Raw genomic sequence first — 19953 nt, forward strand, 5'->3', positions numbered from 1 at the left:
GGCCAAGAGCAAAATACATGCACTTCTCTTCCGGAATAAACCTGAGCTATTATTAAAACATCCATGCCCATTAGCTCCTCAACCTAGCTGGTGGAGATGGCCTTTGTAGTGTGAAAATTGTTAATGTCAGTGACATGTATTATTTGCTGCTGGAATTTTTACTCCACTTGCCAGGAGAATTTACATTGTTTTCACTGTCATCATTAACAGCAATAACATCAGGAGTGTTTCTGGAGTGCTAACTTTGTGCAGAACACTCTGCTAGGTGCTTGGGAGCTTGCAACTAGAGTAAATAATAATAATGATAATTATGGTACTTGTTAAGCATTTACTGAGTGATAAGCACTCTTCTAAGTGCTGGGGTAGAGACAAGTTAATCAGGTTGGACAAAGTCCCTATTCCACATGGGGCTCACACTCTTAATCCCCATTTTACAGATGAGGGAACTGAGGCACAGAGAAGTGAAGTAACTCGCCCAAGGTCACACAGCACACATGTGGCAGAGCCGGAATTGGAACCCAGGTCCTTCTGACCCGCAGGCCCATGCTCTATCCACTAGGCCATGCTGTGGTCCCCGTCTTTGAGGAGTTTACAATTAATTAAGAAAGAAAAGGGCTCAATGAGGCAGGCTCCCACTCTACTTGCCAATTTGATTTTCTCCAATATTCTATTATAAGATGTGACTGTTGCTGTTTTCTTTCTCTACCAGTCCATATTTGAATATTGTTTTTCTTTCATGAAGCACAATTTACCTCATCCCATGAGTGAGGATGAGTTCTACCAGTGGAATGGTACCAATGATTACTTTGTTGGGAGTTGATTTTTTTTAGCTCTTGAGGATCACTTAATTAATTTTTAAAAAGTACTGTGGATGACAATCACAAATGTGGCAGTTTCAGCAAAGCATAACTTTTTCTGTACTCTGTGTGTGTGTGTGTGTGTGTGTGTGTGTGTGTGTGTGTGTGTGTGTGTGCAGTAAGTGCTCAATGGGTAGTTCCCTTGGAAAACCCAAGGTTAATCATTTGTCGGTGAGTTTTCAAAATGTCATAAATCCTAGATTTTCCCCACACTTGAAAAGCTAATCGTTCACCTGGAAAAGGAACTTTGGACTTGTGAGATTTAGTAGGTACACTGTCCTTAATTGCAATAAATGTGTGTCGGTTTTTTTTACTGAATTCCTAGACAGCATCAATTTGGAAGGTGCAGTCAAGGAAAACTGTCTCACCACTTCTTTAGTGAATAAATTCCCAACTTTTAAATAGAGATGAAATGTCCCTCACTAGTACCAGCCTCCTCACTGCATCTCCAAAATATTTCATTGGGTGATGGGACTTCTGTTTGATTAGGCATTTTGTAATGTTTTCCAATCAAGTGTTGACTTTCCTTTAGTAATGCAGAAACATCTTGATCTGAGAACAGCCCTTGAATGTTGCTGTCCTGAGAAGCGACTTCCTGTTGAATGGCACAAAGACTGGGAATTTATTATGTTTTCCTATATGGGGCACCCCACGTGAATCAGAATTTATACTTGCATATTCCCTAAATTCAAATTTGTCTTATTTCACTTTTAAAATGCTCTGCTGCCATTAGAAACCTCTCTGAGTACTTTATAAAAGTGCTTTAAAAAAAGAACTATTTTCTGCAAGATTTATCTCTGGCCTGTTCCTAGAGAACTACTACAAGTGTGCCCAGGATATGAGTACCAAAAAAAAGAATCTTAAATACATGAAAAAAAACCTGCAATCGTGCATATTCTAAAAGTGGTAAAAAGCCTAGCTGCAGGGAGATTATTTTCTGCATTTCATCAGGTCTGGTCAAAGCTGTTTGTGCTAAATTGAAGAGTATGCTATGCTTTAAAGAGAAGCCAAGCATGGTTTTATTTCTACTGTCCAAAGTAAAGAGATGAAAGGACAGTAACAAAATTTGCTGTGTTCTCATTTCAGCACCAAACCGGACTTTATTTTCAGATTTAATGACCCCGCTAGTAGGAGGGTAAGCTGAACCTTCCCTCGAGATCAAAAACACATTCTTCTCTCTAGAGGCAGGGCCCCTCTGGAGTCAGTGCCAGTGCATCAACTATGGAATCTCTTCCCTTCTTAACTGGAATTACACCTTTAGACTATTCTGTGAAGTGACTGGAAAGTATTTAGAGAAATCCAAATTAAAATGGTTAGGCAAATTATTTCCTCCCTCAAATTTGTACAGGGCTCTGGGGTGGAAATTCTTTCCACACACTGTCATACAGAGGAAGCTCCGTTAAAAATGAGTCCCACTGAAAAGACCTCCATGAGAGCCATCTGAGGTCAAAAAACCCGAGCAGCAATGATGAGTCTGAACAGTAATGATGGTATTGATTAACTCCTTACTTTGTGCCAGGGACTGTGCTAAGATTTGTGGTAGATATGAGAGAACCTGAGTTTTAATCCTGGCTCTGCCACTTGTCTGCTTTATGACCTGGGGCAAGTCACTTGACTTCTCTGTGCTTCAGTTATCTGTGAAATGGGAATTAAGGCTGTGAACCCCATGTAGGACATGGACTGTGCCCAAACTGATTAGCTTGTATCTACCCAAGGGCCTATTATAGTAATCATTTAATAAATACTATTAAAAAATAATCCCAGTTGGACATCACCCTTGTCCTATACAGGACTTACAGTGTAAGAGGGAGGGCACAGAGAAGTTAAGTGCTATGCTTAAGCAGGCATGTTGTGGAGTCAGAACTAGAACCCAGGCCTTCTGATTCCCAGCCCAGTGCTCTTCCCACTAGGCTATGCTGCCTCCCCACATGTTCAGTAGCTCTTCCTTTCACTTTTCTGAAGCTTAGTCCAAGATATTCAGATCTTTCTGAAAACAAGAAGAACATGCCCATTAGATGTAGGGAAAGGATCACAACTGTACTGAATCTTTGGCATGCCTGCCAAGATGTCACCTCCATAGAGGTGAGGGGTCCATCACCACCTGTGGAATTAGCACTCTCTGGTCGAATGCATTAGTTTTGTCCCCAAACAGTTTTGGGCAGGGTGGGATGCTGTAGCTAGCCTGTTCCTCCTTGCCCCTTTGGAGCTGGATGGGAGTCAGAAGCATAGATCAGTTAAGCTCACTGTGGGCAGGGAATGTGCCTGTTAATTGTTATAGTATACTCTCCCAAGCACGTTGTATAGTGTTGTGCACATGGTAAGGTCTCAGTAGATGGTAATAATAATTATGGTATTTGTTAAGTGATTACTTTGTGCCAAGCACTGTTCTAAGCACTGGGATAGATACATGGTAATCACATTGTCCCACGCGGGGCTCACACTTTTAATTCCCATTTGACAGATGAGGCATCTAACCCAAAGAGAAGTTGTGACTTGCCCAAGTTCACAAAGCAGATAAGTGGCAGAGGCGGGATTATAATAATAATAATAATAATGGTATTTATTAAGTGTTTACTATGTGCAAAGCACTGTTCCAAGAACTAGAGAGGTTACAAGGTGATCAGGTTGTCCCACGGGAGGCTCACAGTCTTGATCCCCATTTTACAGATGAGGTAACTGAGGCCCAGAGAAGTTAAGTGACTTGCCCGAAGTCACACAGCTGACAAGTGGTGGAGCCGGGATTTGAACCCATGACCTCTGACTCCAAAGCCCGGGCTCTTTCCACTGAGCCATGCCCTCCCCTTCTCTCTTCCCTTCCCACCACTCCAATGGCAGGAAGCTGCTCCATAGGCCTTGTCGTTCTCCGGATTAGGCCGGTAGCTCTCAATGTCAGCCACAGTCAGTCACTCCAGGCCATCCTAGCACCTGCAGAAGGTACCAAAGCTAACACCTGGCTTTGTAGGCCAGAGACCCTGTGTGCTGTGACAAGGATACCATTCCACCATCTCCAGTTGTCAGAGAGGAAGCTGTGTCACCGCAGTTTCCCAGCAAATTAGTAGCAGAGTTGGGGTCAGAAATCACAGCTCCTGAATTACTTGCCAGAAATTTCCCAGCAAGTTAGTAGTTGAGTTGGGATCAGAAATCACAGCTCCTGAATTGCTTGCCAGTTGTTTTTCCTCGCCTACAGGCTTTAGAACAGAGAAAAGACAAACTACTAGTTCATTTTGTCACTGTCCTGAACGGGGAGCATTTATCAGCCTTCTATCTCCACTAACGACAACACAAGATAGGTTTATGCGTGGGTTTGGTTATTATATTGCTACATATAACAAAGTACTAGGTGGTATGGATGAGGTAACATATCATAGAATAGACAGTCTCTACCCTAAGGGGGCTTTCAATCTAATAGAGACAAGTCAGTCAATGAACACCAAATGACAGGATATGGATAAGAAATATGAAATAGTCCCAGTTCTTCCATATCTCACTAGCCCGCTGCTCACCCTCTGTGGAGTTGGTGACTCCAATTGCTAAATTACCTTTGGTGCAGAGGGACATTTGATTTTCTTTTTCAGATGAGAAAGATTGCTTTGAAATTGCAGAGAAGTATTTTTGAGGACTTCACAGATTCTATCCTTTTGGGATTGAAGTTATTTCTAATATTATCCTATGATTGAAACAGCAGACTAAATTCTGAAGGTTCAGAAACACACAAAGATAGGGTTTTTGCCATTCATTTTGGGTTACTATTTTGGTTTATTCAGTGTAGGATAACTGCCAATAAGGGTAATTTAACTTGTGTCATGTCAAGATAAATCAAACAGCAGTGCAGATACTTATCTCATGGCTGCCTGCAGTTCAAGGAATTTTTTTCACGGGTTTTAGATCAGTTTCCCACAGGGTGGAGAGACATACTTTTAAAAGTATGATTTAATACTATACATAAGTAGTCACTTCCAGTTCTTGAATTATGGTGCTTGGAAGATTAAAAGACCACTGGTATGCATTAAATTATGGAGACTATTTCTAGGAGGACATTTTTGAACACCAAAGTATTGCCTCCTTGTTTGCCACATTTAAACAAATTAAACAAAATTGAATTAAACATAGAAAATAAATTATTCCAAATAACTGACCCTTTAACCATGCCACTCTTACACCAATCAGTGTTGTACCTAGTTCAGTTTTATCCCCTCATTTCCCTGTTTTCAAATTCCAGTTTTATTTTCCCCATGTACACATCTGCTCAGTTGGGATTGTGGGGTTTTTTGGTTCATTTATTTGGCTTTTCCTATAAAAATATCTTTGGTAATTCACTGCTTGACATTTTCAGAAGTTAGTAACTTGAGGAAAGCAGAAGCCCCGAGGCCAGCCATCTGCCACGAGAGAGTATTTCAGGCATTGCCTCTGACTGTAGTGACTTAAGTACACGTGCCAGTTGAACGTCACCATGTTGGCAGGGCCAGCTGTCAGTTTGAGGGCCAACATGTTCTGTAACCTGACAGCTAACGTGTGGGTAGTTGGAAAGATTTACAAAGCAGAAAAGAGAATTTCTCAGAACGCTCACCACGATTACTCAGAAGCAGTATTATCTTGATGAAATACAATGCCTGGGTACAACAGCCAGAAGCCGGTTTTACACATGGAGTGTCATTTAAAATCAGTACACAGTGTAGTCTCTTGAGAGTATGCAGGTTGGAGATGCCACCTAAAAGAACAAGAAACTGGAAAGGAAACAAAGGTGAACATCTGTCACCTTTCAGAGGGTGGCAAGCACTTAGTACCCACTCTTCCAACTTCACATTGGACAGAGTAGTTGCTGTCACTTGATATTTAGAAGTGTTACTTAATGCTCTTTAGACAGAGCACTGTACTAGGCATTTAGAGCATTGGCCTAAGAGTCAGAAGGTCATGGGTTCTAATTCTGGCTCGGCCACTTGTCTGCTGTGTGACCCGGGTTAAGTCACTTCACTTCTCTGGGCCTCAGTTCCCTCATCTGTAAAATGGGGTTTGAAACTGTGAGCCCCATATGCGACAGGGACTGTGTCCAACTCAATTTGCTTCTATACACCCCAGCGCTTAGTACAGTACCTGGCACATAGTAGGGCTTAACAAATACCATCATTTTTATTATTATTATTTGACTTACCAGTATTTGGATTACACACTTACATTCTTATTTAGCATCTTATGTTGTCATCTGGAAGTCATACACCAAAAGAGTTTTTTTGCAGAAATAACAATTAAATCATCATCATTATCATCATCAATCATATTTATTGAGCGCTTACTGTGTGCAGAGCACTGTACTAAGCGCTTGGGAAGTACAAGTTGGCAACATATAGAGACAGTCCCTACCCAACAGTGGGCTCACAGTCTAAAAGAAATACTGTTTGTGTATTCATTACCATATAGTACATTTTTTGAAATGAACAAGCCACCAACTCCAGAACTCGTTTTTCCAGACATTTATGGTTCCCTTGGGAATCCCATAACCCATCCTCCAGGAGGAAGACATCTCTGACCCCTATCAGGAAGTGTGACTTTTCAGAAAGAGAAGTGTGACTAAGGAATCAGGTCACCATAGTCAAACAGAGCTTATATTTTAAACGTATCCATCCCCTTATATTATTAAGACTGTCAACAGTATTGGAGTATTGGAATTCAAAGTCTAAAAACCCATCCGAGATCTGTTTCCAAATGGGAGTTTTCATTATGGACTTCCACATCGCCAAATCATGTGCTTCAAATCTTCTGCTATGAACTGTTGCTGTTTGCTAAAAACACAAAACAAGACAAAAGCGTCCTGGATCTCAGCGAAGTTTGTGTGAGATTGTGACGTTGCCAGCGATTCTCAGCCCTAAATCTGGACTGTAAGAGCCCCCATTCATTTTAGGAGTGCCCAGACCCTGGTCAGCCTCTGATAAATGTTGCCACACCTTCCCAGCCCACATGACTCCCCGGCAACTGAAGCGTCCCTTTCAGCCCTTACTGTGGGCAGACACCCTGACCTGAGATCTCAACAATATTTCATTCGTTTTTAACAAGGTAACAAATGGAAAAAAAAATACAGTTCAAACCACCGTTCCCTGAATCTATTGCTTCTCCTTCCTGACCCTTCCTTCAGGATCTTCTGTACTTTCCTAGGGCATCAAGGGCTCACATTCTTCCTTCTCCCCCTCAGGGGCAAGACCATCACTTCTCCCATATCCTAGCCATCGGACTCTGAACCTCCAGGGATCCTCTCTGATTCCTCCCTGTTCTCTGTGTCCATCCCGGGTCCACAGGGTGAGCTTTCCCCATGTCCTACTCTCCCACAACCACGACTTGCTGCCTCTTGCCTTCAATATGGCCAAGGGCTCCTTCTTTCCCCTACCTAGCTCCTCTACTTTCTTTCCAATTCTTTTCTGTGGTGAACTTGGATTACATTTCCATCAGAGAGGGACACACCATAGAGGACGTACCTGTCTTCCTCCTCCCTCTTAAGGATGGGGCCAAGGGAATTAGTCATCTCCAGGACTTTGTAGCATTTCCCCCTCACTATCTAGTTCCTTGGGGTGGGAATAGCTCCCCTTGTGCCCCAAATTCCTCAGTATCTCTTGTTTTGTTTTATGGTATTTAAGTGCTTACTATGTGCCTGGCACTGTACTAAGTGTTGGGGTAGATACGAGCTATCAAGCTGGGCACAATCCCTGTCCCACATGGGGCTCTCAGTCTTAATCCCCATTTTACAGATGAGGTAACTGAAGCAAAGGGAAGTTAAGTGACTTGCCCAAGTTCACACAGCAGACAAGTGACAGAGCCAAGGCCATGTTGCTTCTCTAGTTGGGATTTAAAAAAATTGTTTTATTTGGAACTGGGAGAGAAGTTTGGAGTGCTGTAGGGGTAAGGCTGACGCATCCTATGGGTGGAATGGCATTTCTACAGGTAGTACAGACAGATTTCTTCAGATTTCTATAGACAGGAGGTGGTGTTTGGTGCCATTGTCCATGCTTCCTTCTCCTCAGGATTTGCTGTGATAGTATCACCAAGGAGCCAGTAATGCTGCTCATCTGTAACTGCAGCAGCTGCAGGCTTTGAGCCAGGTAGCTGTAACTGTGGTGGAAGTGAAGAAGACGAGAGCACTGATTTCTCCAGCACCACTGCCCCCACTTCTTAAAAACGAGAAGGCATTCGGTTGTTGCATTTATTGAGCTAGAGCCTCTCAAGTTTAGGAGAGTGTGTAAATTCAGTTCTAAAGGACTGGGTGAGGTGAGAATTCTGCACAGGTATTACCACCATCTTTTTATCAGACCTGCCCACTCCTAATCTCATTCCATCATTTCTGAAAATACACATTTTCATTGGATGTACTCTAGGTGTTCAGTCTTCTCTGTGCAAACACGTTTGTCGTTTTCTTCTGCATGCTCTGTGGATGCCCTGTTTCAGTTTTCTTTGTTAGCAACTGCTCCTTAATGTTTTCATTTGTGATGTGTAGCATATATGCTGCTCAAATGCAACGTGGCAGCCGCGATCTTTGATTCAAGGCATCTCTCTTCCACAGCACATGTTGTCAATTGCATTTTGGTTATTACATCTTTGATGGAAATAATTTTGTCTTTTTTTCTTCACCCTAGTGGGGAAGCAGTTTTCTGGGTGGCTCCATATGGTGGGAAGAGTTCAACCTTGAACACTATAGAAAGATAATTCTGCTTTAACTCAGCAAATCAGTGACTTGCAAACAAATGATTCTAGCCCTGAAGAAGGGTGAGGGTATCATATGTACAAAATACTTCTAAGGCTTTCATCCTCCGAAATTTAGTTAAATTTCTCTGCATCCTGTGCTATTACTAGAAGGCTAGAAGAACAGAACCTATGATCTCAGTATTCTGGGGGTCTGGGCAGCATTCATATTGAAGGGAGCCAAGAGAGAGCACTGAGAGACTGCCAGGAAGCAGTGTGGATTACTGGAAAGAGTATGGGCTTGGGAGTCAAAGGTTGTGGGTTCTAATCGCATCTCTGCCACTTGTCTGCTGTGTGACTTTGGGCAAGTCACTTAGCTTCTCTGAGCCTCAGTTACTTCATCTTTAAAATAGAGATTAAGACTGTGAGCCCCACGTGGACAACCAGATAAGCTTGTATCTGCCCCAGCGCTTAGAACAAACCCTGGCACGTAGTAAGAGCTTAACAGATACCATCATTAGTATTAGTATTATTATTATCCTGCCCATCAAGTGGAGTTTGTTCTTTATGAGATGGATGAGTAGATTGAGGATAGCCCATCCTCACTGACAGAGGGCTGCCTTCATACTCTTGTGTACCTGAAGAAATAGCAAATAGACCAGAGGGCCTTGGTTCATTGAAGAATTACAGTCTAATTGGGAGAGGTTCTTGTTTGTCTTCCATTCTTTTCTCGAATAGTAGAATTCTTATGTTTTTCATTGCTGAAAAAGCTGTTTTCTTACATGAATTGTCTTCTCCTTAGAGATAAGCTACTGTAGGACAGGTACTAAGCTGCTTACATTATTTCCCTCTAGACTAAGATCAAATACAATTTATTGATTGATTGTAGTGATGAGTGTACTTCTTTGCAGGACTTACTAAGTACCCTACAATGTTATTTACCTGCCTCCCTCCTGTTCTAATCTGCTAGCAATCTTAAATAGTTTTAGGGTTTGCAAAAAGTGGAATACTTAATGGTATGTTGCCAACTTGTACTTCCCAAGCGCTTAGTACAGTGTTCTGCACAAAATAAGCACTCAATAAATATGATTGATTGATTGATTGATTAATATGAATATCCCATTTTCAAATTTGATTGCATTTCAATTTAAAACAAGTCGGCAAAAATATACATTTAAATGTATTTCTCTGGACTGCCTGAATTGTGTAGATTGGGATCATACCTGACCCTGAATTATCCAGATCCACGAGGCTGTACTGTATTTGATGGTGATGACACTCTATCAGTATTGCAGCGAGGGCTACCTGCTGTATTAACACCTCATGTTAGAAAAGTTTCTAACATTTATCTAATATTTCTTTCTCATCCACTTTTAATAAAAGCCAGTGGAGTGATTCATTATTAAATCTTGTATGCTTACACAGTTGGTGTCTGTGTGTGCAAACAGTACTTATTCGCTAATTTAGTAGGCCAGCTGTAAGATAGAGATAAACATGATTTATATTGTCTAACACCGGGAAATCTTGTGATTTCTTCTCCCACACTCTGACTCGTTCTTATGGTATCTGCTCAGTGCCAGGAACTTTTGAACACACTCTGCACTGAATCTTAGATCTAAACAACTGTCTCTCAGAGTGTGTTTTCCATTGGTGGAGCTAAAAGATAGGAAAGTGAGTCAACAAGTGGACCAAAAGTTAATGGTGTTCATAGGTGGCAGCCTTTCAGTCCATCAGTCAAAATTATTGAGAGCATACTCTGCACAGACCACTGTATTATGTAATGTAATGTTGGCATTTATTAAGTGCTGAACTATGTGCAAAGCACTGTTCTAAGCACTGGGGAGGTTACAAGGTGATGAGGTTGGCCCACAGGGGTGCTCACAGTCTTAATCCCCATTTTGCAGATGAGGTAACTGAGGCACAGAGAAGTTAAGTGACTTGCCCAAAGTCACACAGCTGACAATTGGTGGAGCCGGGATTTGAATCCATGACCTCTGACTCCAAACCCCGTGCTCTTTCCACTGAGCCACGCTGCTTCCTTGGGAGAGTATAATATAACAATGAACAGGTACATTTCCTGCCCACGGTGAGCTTATTCACATCTGTGTGGAGTGGTTGCAGAGGTGCAAGAGTTGTAGAGGGGAATAAGTGACGTGTGATTTGGGAGTTGTGGGCAGGCAGGCCACACAGAGCTTTTAAAGTTCAAAATGACTTAATTTTAGATTTATTCACCCTTACTGAGAAAGACGCATGGGATGAATGAAGCTGGAATTCTGTCTCAAAGAGGGCTAACAGTGAATATAGAAGCTCCACTCCCACTGCCACAATTTATGGGGGCACCAGTTCCCATTGCTGGAGCTGTGTTAACCTCTTTGTGGAACTGGGGCTAATGGAACGTGATATGGAACATCTTTGCAGTACGCTACTCTACCCTACAGCACTGCTAACGTGGCCAGATGTTGGGGGGCTGGGATGTCGGGGAGGGGTTAGTAGTAGAAAGTGACTGTGGGAGGGGAGTAATTCCTCTCTCCTTCCCGCCCAGTAATTCTTAGGGCTGGACCAGCATCTGACTGTGCTCTTGACACTAAGTTCTACTTCTATGCTTTGTCTTCACATCTGCCTTCATTTCCAAGATTGCATTGACATTTCAGGTTAACTTTGAGCTTAAGTCATGTTTCCAACCCTGACCTCATTTTGTCCAGTCAGTAAGGTATAGGATTTGCCCAATTAGGCAGGAGAAGAGTATGAACAATGAGAAAGTAACAGAGACTGGGAATTTAAGGTTTTGCACTTTCCAGGTGGGTGGTTAACATGTGATTGGGAGAAAGGGAAATCAGGCTATGGAATAAACTTCACAGGAGAGCCTTTTGTCAAAGTATCTTGGGCTGTTCTGCAGTAAGTTTGATTTATTGCAAGAGGATACATGCGATTGCATCAGACGTTGTACTGCATGGTTTTTTGTTGACCCTCAGCCTTGCAGTGGCTGGAAATCTGGGGTCTAATCTGATAAAATCACAGCATGGCTCAATGGAAAGAGCACAGGCTTGGGAGTCTGAGGTCATGGGTTCAAAGCCCGGCTCCACCACTTGTCAGCTGTGTGACTTTGGGCAAGTCACTTGATTTCTCTGTGCCTCAGTTACTTCATCTATAAAATGGAGATTAAGACTGTGAGCCACACGTGGGACAACCTGATCACCTTGTATCCTCCCCAGCGCTTAGAACAGTGCTTTGAACATAGTAAGTGCTCAACAGATGCCATTATTATTATTATTATTATTATCTGCTGAAATAGCTGGGTACGCCTAGCCAAGTCCAACATTGGCCAGTGCCAGTGGCAGCTCAAGTCAGTCCAACAGCACAACAGTGCCAAAACAAAAGTAGATAGAAACTTACACCACAGAGATATCAAAAAGTTCCAGTCAGATGCCAGAGTAGTGCCCTGTCTCAAGCAAAGAGTTTTTGGTGGGAAAGGGGAGCTGAATGCAGGATACCAGAAGAGAGATGTTCATCTCTCTCTTGTTCATTATCAGGAAACACTTTGGGAGAGGAAAAAAACAACTATCTGTATTAACAGCTAGAACACTATGAATGATATGTTACTGGTGGGAGGGTCATCTTTTCTTCTGGGGGACAGGAATCCCTTGATAGATTCTTGCCTTTGGTAGACAAGACACTGAATTTATTAGTGCCAGCAGCAAAGACCACCCATTGTTATCTTTATCCACTATTCTGACTTCTGAATATTGATTGAGAAGGTTTTTCTTGGACCTGGAACCCCACCTATTCCCTGGGTATTTGGTGCACTGGGGTTTGAGGTGGACAGTTTATTCTGAAACATCCTGAAAAGGCCTCTAGGAGATAGACAACAAAGATCTAAAGTTAACTAAGTGACATGGGGGGTCTGGGGAGGTGATGGGGTGACCGGCGCTCTTTAACGGAATGAACTTACCTGAAAAATTATTATTGTTCTGTCTGGCTTTAAAGTGGATGGATAGTTCATTTCCAGTTCAAGTCACTTAATTTGAAATTTCTCCAAACCCTTAAACATAAACCACTTGAGTGCATGTGATAGCCTTGTGATCTTCTCTTCCCTGTTGGAAATTCCTACACGTAGAACTTGGCCATCCTTACACTTTGCTAATCAGATTGTGAGTGATCGTTGGTTTCATGGAATTGGATGAGGAGTCTGGTCTGGAGACTGAACTCGGAGAGGTTTCCAAGCTCTTTTCCAGCAGGTGGGCGGCCATCTTCTGGCAACTCCTCTCCATTCTGCTACCAGCAGGTTCTTCAGGTCCACCAGCCGAATTCATTCATTCATTCATTCAATTGTATTTATTGAGCGCTTACTGTGTGCAGAGCACTCTACTAAGTGCTTGGGAAGAACAAGTTGGCAACATATAGAGATGGTCCCTACCCAACAGCGGGCTCACAGTCTAGAGGGGGAGACAGACAACAAAACATATTAACAAAAAAAAATAGAATAGTAAATATGTACAAGTAAAATAGAGTAATAAATATGTACAAACATATACACAGGTGCTGTGGGGAGGGGAAGGAGGTAGGGTGGGGGGGATGGGGAGGGGGAGGAGGGGGAGAGAAAGGAAGGGGCTCAGTCTGGGAAGGCCTCCTGGAGGAGATGAGCTCTCAGTAGGGCATTGAAGGGAGGAAGAATGTTCTCCCTTGCTCATTTGGTCACCCTTCCTTACTCTGTCTTTGTTCAGGGGGTGATTGCAGAATTGAAGGTGAGAGGGGATCCCCAGGTGACAAGTCTTCAATGTGTAGATGATGACGATGATGATGACAGTGATGGGGTAAGTACACATCTCTCATCATACACTCATATATACATACATACGCATGCATCCATTTATATGTGTATAGATATACATCTATACTCATCTGTATATACACTGTGTATATATACAACTATATATGCATATATGCAGTAGTTGTATATTTAGCATGTGTAAATGTCTAAGCTTATAAAAAAGTAAGACCTGAATTTCCACCATGTCCTGTGCTTGATTGGGAGGTGGCACTCGGTTGCTGGATTAGCTATGGGACTGGAGCAAATGTGTGGGACTTGTCAGCATGTGTGGCAAGGATAGTTCCACTACTTACACATAAATTCCAAAGTGGAATTACAACAGCTTTGTTTGGGGCACAGAACACCACTAAAGCCACAACAAACCTGGAGGTCTGTTATTAGTTAACTCTTACACTACATAAAACTCTTGGCAAAGAAAGGTGATTTATCTGGTTCCCAGAACTTTCCTACTTAAAATTTTAAAAGAGGCAGGCACAGAGAGAAGAAAGGAGTTATTTCTGAAGTATTTATCTTTATGGGTGGGATTTACACAAGAATTTTTTCTTTGGCATTTAATGCTAATATCTGTGACTTGCCCTGACTTTGAGACAACCACTCAATCAATGAATCATATTTCTAGAGTGTTTTCTGTGTGCAGGGCACTTTAGAGAGTACAGTATAACAGAGTTGATAGACACCTGCCCTGCCCACATCAGGCTTACAGTCTAGACAAGGAGAGAGACATTCATATGAATAAATAAATTGCAGATACATATATAAGTACTATAGGGCTGATAGAGGGGTGAATAAAGGGTGCAAATCCAAGAGCTAGGGCAATGCAGAAGGGAGTGGGAGAAGAGGAAACAAGGGCATAGTCCACACAATCCTCTTGGAGATGTGCCTTCAGTGAGGCTTTGAAGGTGGGGAGAGTGATTGTCTGTCAGATATGAAGAAGGAGAGCATTCCAGGCCAGAGGCAGGACATGGGTGAGAGTTTGACAGAGAGGTGAGATAAAGATACAGTGAGTATGTACGCATTAGAGAGGCAAAGTGTGCAGGCTGGTTGTAGTAGCAAATCAGGGAGGTGAGGGAGCAAGGTTATTGAGTGCTTTAAAGAGTAATTGTGGCATTTGTTAAGCACTTACTGTGTGTCAGGCATTCTATTAAGCACTGGAATGGTAACAAGTACATCAGGTTGGTCACAGTGCCTGTCCCACGTGGGGCTCACAGTTCCAAAGCCGATGGTAAGGAGTTTCTGTTTGGTGTGAGGTGGATGGGCAACCACTGGAAGTTCTTGATGAGTGGGGAAACATGGACTGAATTTTTTTGTAGCAAAATGATCTGGGCAGCAGAGTGAAATATGCACTGGAGTGGGGAGAGACAGGTGGCAGGACAGTCATCAAAGAGGCTGATACAGTACTCAAGGTGGGATAGGATAAATGCTTTGAGTAATGTGGTAGCAGTTTGGATGAAAAGGAAAGGGTGGATTTACCGATGCTGTGAAGGTTGAACTGACAGGATTTGGTGACAGATTGAATATGTGGGTTGAATGAGAGAGATGAATGAGGATAATGCTGAGGTTACAAACTTGTGAGACAGGGAGGAGGGTGGTGCTTTCTACAGTGGCAGAAAAGTCAGGGGGAGGAAAGGGTTTGTGTGAGGAAATAAGGAGTTCCATTTTGAACATGTTACTTTTAAGGTGCCGGCAGTGTCTGCAGGACAGCCAAGGAGAGAGAACCTTGAGGCAGGGGGAAATGCGAGACTGGAGAGAGGAAGAGAGATCAGAGATCACTGCCATGATGGTGGTTGGTGCTTGTGGGAGAGGTGGGGTTGAGGCCACCAACCCCAAATGATTCTGATAATAGGGGTTCAAACTGTGCTCCCTAATTCACCTGCCCTCTGCTTCTGGTTGACCAAAAGGTCACCTGGGGGCTGGTGTTTCCTTGCAGAAAGTAGCACATATCTCTAGGTAAATGTTCATTCATTCAGTTGTATTTATTGAGCGCTTACTGTGTGCAAAGCACTGTACTAGTGCTTGGGAGAGTTCAATACAACAACAGACACATTCTTTGCCCACTAGGTGTTCACAGACTAGAAGGGGAGACATAAATTAATACACATGCACACATAAAAAATAAATAAATTACGGAAATATACTTATGTGCTGTAGGAATGGGAGGAAGGATGAATAAAGGGAGACAGTCTGGGCGATGCAGAAGGGAGTGGGGGAATAGGAGAGGAGGGTTTAGTCAGGAAAGGCTTCTTTGAGGAGATGTGCCTTCAACAAGGCTAAATTTTTTTTTTTGCACTGTCTCTCTGAATAATGCCAAGACTTTGCATTTACCTGAACAAAGAGGATGTAGCAATGCCTCACAGTGGAAAACTTGGACATACACACTCTCATGCTGCAGCTGACACTTATTACCTAGGGCTCTACCTACATCTAGCCAAGAAAAAATAATCAAATTAGTAGTACTAGCTTTTTCCCAGTTCTCTTATGTCCATGACTAACTCCTTTTCCTCTGTTAAAAAATTCAGCCATCTGGAGACTTCGGAAGTGGACTGGAAGAACATCCGCGGAGAGATCCGGTGAGCTCCAGTATGACGCCTGTGTAGTGTTATTCCCTGAGTGTGAAGGGTTGGGTGGGAATCAACCCCTTTTTCACTTTGTTAGTTTTGATCTCATTCTTGGTCAGCAGTGGGAGGGAGGGAAGAAGAGAGGGAGAGGGAGAAATGGGGGAGCAGGGGACATTGTTGAAATCTCCTTTTCCGAGTTTTGAAGTACAAGAGAGATGGTTAGTTCGGGAAACACAAAACCTGCACTCTGCTTTGGATCAGCTGCATTGATGCAATCTAAAATTCACACTCCCTCTAAAGCAGTTCACTTCTTTCAGGAACTTTCTGATTTTAGGTCCTTTCTAGTTTTAAGGCCAAACCACCCTTCCTCCTTAGGCCTTTAGGCCCAGACCACTCTTGGCAAGAAGAGTTGTGAGAAATGGCTTGCTTAAGGCACAGAACACATTTTCCTTTTCTCCCCCAGGATATTTTATTTATTCCCTCACTCATGTTGGCTCTGTAGAAATCTTCTTGGGCCCTGCAGAGTAAAATCAGCTTCACTTTTTTTTTTTGGGGGGGGGGGTTTCAGCTCTTCCGTTTCCTTCTAATCTCAGTAACCATCTTGAGATGAAAACTGTGTCATTTTTCTTTTGTCTCAAAAAATGCTCCCCAAGGACAGATTGCAGAAGTCCATTGCCTTTGGATACAGATGCCCCACACATCCATTTTTCCCCAATACCACTTGCAGTGAAGCTAGATTTCTCTAGTCAGCCCTCCTCCTGAGAAACTCCTGCAACTTTGGTGTTCATAAGCTGAGTGAAATCAATCCACCAACGAATGACATTTACTGAGTGTCTTCTGTTGGCAGGGCACCAAACTGGGTGCTCGGGAGGGGACAACAGAAACAATAGGGGAAAGTTTTGCCTCAATTCTCTCAGAGGCCAATTCCCAAGCTTCTTTATTTCACCCTGAACCCTGTTGAGATGAAGTCCGTGCCACTTCATTGCAGCAAGGCCAGCGATGAAAGATGTTTTCCCTCCCATCCTGCTAACTTCTCCAATAGCAATGAAAATGACCATTTTCAATTATTCACCAACCATGTTGAGTATCAGTTTCCTCAGTAGCCACTGTCACTGGCAAGGAGACACTCCCTGCCGGACCACCAAAAGAGGAAACGAACAAAGATTAGGTCATTTTTGGACTGCCACAGGGACCTTGGCTTGAGCAGAATAAATTAAAACCTCAGTAAATGAGAAGTCTGCTGATGGCACCCAACATAAGAAGCATTGTTTTACTTTACTGTCTCTGTAGACATTCGTAATGGCATGTTAGAATGCAGCCATGGCAAAACAAATTTTCTCTGCATTCCAGAAGCAATCATTAAATCTCTTTCTCATAAATGTGTGCTAAGAAAAGGAAAACTGCCCTTTTCTATAACAATCTCAGATTTCAATCCGAACAGGGCTTCTAAAATTCAATTGCGGTATTTGAGAATGCCACTAAAGCTTTTAAGCTGCAGATTCAGGCCAGTTTGAAGCAGACATTTAACATTTGCTACTATCACAAAAATGCTTTGGCCATTTCATTTCTTTCCCTTTTATTAGGACACATTCGTAGTTTGTCTTTTTTGCTTCTAGGAGCACTAGGAAACTTTTCCTTAGGGAATTCTTCCTCAATAAAGTATATTCACATATCAGTTGGAAGATGGCTAAATGAATTGATTCTAGAAGGAGAGTGAGTGTTGTTAGTGGGTGTGAGCTGGAACTTTTTTCAGAAGCAGCATCATCTAGTGGAGAAGACCTGGGCCTGGGAATCAGAGGACCTGGCTTCTAATCCCAGTTCTGCCACTTGTCTGCTGTGTGACACTGGGCAAGTCACTTACCTTCTCTGTGCACCGATTGCCTCATCTGTAAAGTGGAGATCAAGATTGAGAGCCCTTACAAGTCAGAGACTATGTCCAACCAATTGTTTTGTATCTACCCCAGCACTTAGTACAGTGCCTGGCACATAGTAAGCACTTAAAGTGCCATTTAAAAAAAAAACACATCCAAAACTTATTTTTTGCTCTCTGGTGGTTTTGTCTTTTGTTAGACCTATGTCGATCTTGACATCTAACTGCACCAGCATGAAGATGCTGTGTGTCTCTGGGTTGTCTGTCTCAGCAGACAGTGCATATTTGGTGTCCTGACGACCAACAGAGCCGTCATTGTCCACAGAAATTACCCTCTTGAGATGCTCACATCCTGCATTAAATGGAATGTTGACTTCCTCTGTGAATGAGTTTGAGCAATATCTGCAACGGATGGTGAATTCAATCCACATAATTTGGCCCCAGAGACCTGAGAATGGGTGGAGGGAGAACAGAAGTCTGCATTTGATAACTGCAAGCTTGTGTGCAGAGAGTGTGTCTACCACCCCTGTTGTTAGCCTGGTCTCCCGAGCACTAGTACAGTTCTCTGTACACAGCAAGTATTCAATACATACCATTGATTGAAGTAATTAAGATCTTAAATTTGAGAAATTCGCTCAGGCAGTTTAACTCCATTATCTAGCCACACCTCAGATTTCCTCTGATATAGGGCAGGGTAATTTCATTTTTCGGCTCTTCTTTGCAGCAGTAAAACATAAAAACCTTTCACTCAAGGCGATCAGGACCCAATAGGGTAGGAAAATATTCCATCTCCCTGTCTTCCCACACAAAGCTTATTTTTTTATTACTTTTGTCTTCCCTCCCCACTTTACCCATTGTTTCATTCAGTCACATTTATTAAGCACTTACTGTCTGCAAAACACTGTACTAAGCACTTGGGAGAGTACAATAAACAGTCACATTCCCTACCCACTACAAGCTTACAGTCTAGAGGAAAAGCATAGGGCTAGGTTTTTGAGAAGAGCTGTTTTCCTCTGAGTGGTGAACTTTTAAACATTCTGCAAATGGAGCAGTGAAACCACCCTGGAAAGGAATCTGAATTCTCAGTTCCCTCTCCTCAATTCTGATGTAATAATGATAATTGCATTTTTTAGGCACTTACTAAATGTCCAACACAGCTTGGGTAGATACAGTACTGCTCAGATCAGACACAGTATCTGTCTCACATAGGGCTCACTGTCTAAGGGGTATGGCACTTTTGTACAAATCTGTAATTTATTTATTTGTATTGATGCCTCTCTCTCCCCTGTAGACTGTAAACTCACTGTGGGCAAGGAATGTGTTTGTTAACTGTTGTATTATGTTTTCCCAAGTGCTTAGTACAGTGCTCTGCACACAGTAAGTGCTCAATAAATACGATTGAATGAATGAATAGGGAGTATAGGTATTCAATTCTCATTTTACAGATGAGGAAACTGAGACACAGAGCAGTTAATAGATTTTTCCCAAGGTCACAGAGCAGGCAAATGCAGAGCAAGGATTGGAACCCATCTCTTTAATCCCAGTCCTGCATTCTTTCCACCAGACCACACTGCTTCTCTTTTACCCTATCTTATCCCTGGCCATGATGTCGTCTCATGAGACTGGGACAGTTTTTTAAAGAGGTTTAAAGATCTTAGACTTGAGGTGCTCTTTAACCCCAAGAATGGCTTTTTACGATTCTAAAGAAGTTATGACTTGTCACCTGTATATTGATTTGATGTTTAAAATAGTCTACTAGATTACTGTGTTATACTTCTGTTTAGGGGAAGCTTAGCTGATGCATTTCTTAAAGATATTGAAAATAGATTAAAAATTTGATTTTTTTCCCCAAATCCTTTATTAGAATAAGATTATGGACTCTCTACTTGAGACTTATATTTTATGTTAGAATTTTCTTTCTGGTCACTCTCAGACAAGTGAATTTTTATTTTTTAAATGGTATTTGTTAAATGCTCACAATGTGACAAACACTGTACTAGGTGATGGGCTAGATACAAGGTAATCAGGCTGGCCAAAGTTCTTGTTCCACAAGGGGCTCACAGTCTTAATCCCCATTTACAGATGAAGGAAATGAGGCCCAGAGAAGTGAAGTGACTTGCCCAAGGTCACACAGCAGACAATTGGCAGAGTTGGGATTAGAACCCAGATCCTTCTCACTTC

At 42.4% G+C, this 19953-nt stretch overlaps 1 protein-coding gene across 1 annotated transcript in view; it reads left to right on the forward strand.

The window, feature by feature from the left end:
- COL18A1 (collagen type XVIII alpha 1 chain) overlaps positions 1–19953 on the forward strand; it is a 108882-nt gene that overhangs the window by 26072 nt on the left and 62857 nt on the right. The window contains exons 3-4 of the mRNA XM_038748676.1: positions 13241–13330; positions 15864–15914. Of these exons, the coding sequence (XP_038604604.1) occupies positions 13241–13330; positions 15864–15914 (141 nt within the window). The remainder of the gene's footprint in view (positions 1–13240; positions 13331–15863; positions 15915–19953) is intronic.

This window comes from Tachyglossus aculeatus, chromosome 7 (genome assembly GCF_015852505.1).
Source record: "Tachyglossus aculeatus isolate mTacAcu1 chromosome 7, mTacAcu1.pri, whole genome shotgun sequence".
NCBI lineage: Eukaryota > Metazoa > Chordata > Mammalia > Monotremata > Tachyglossidae > Tachyglossus > Tachyglossus aculeatus.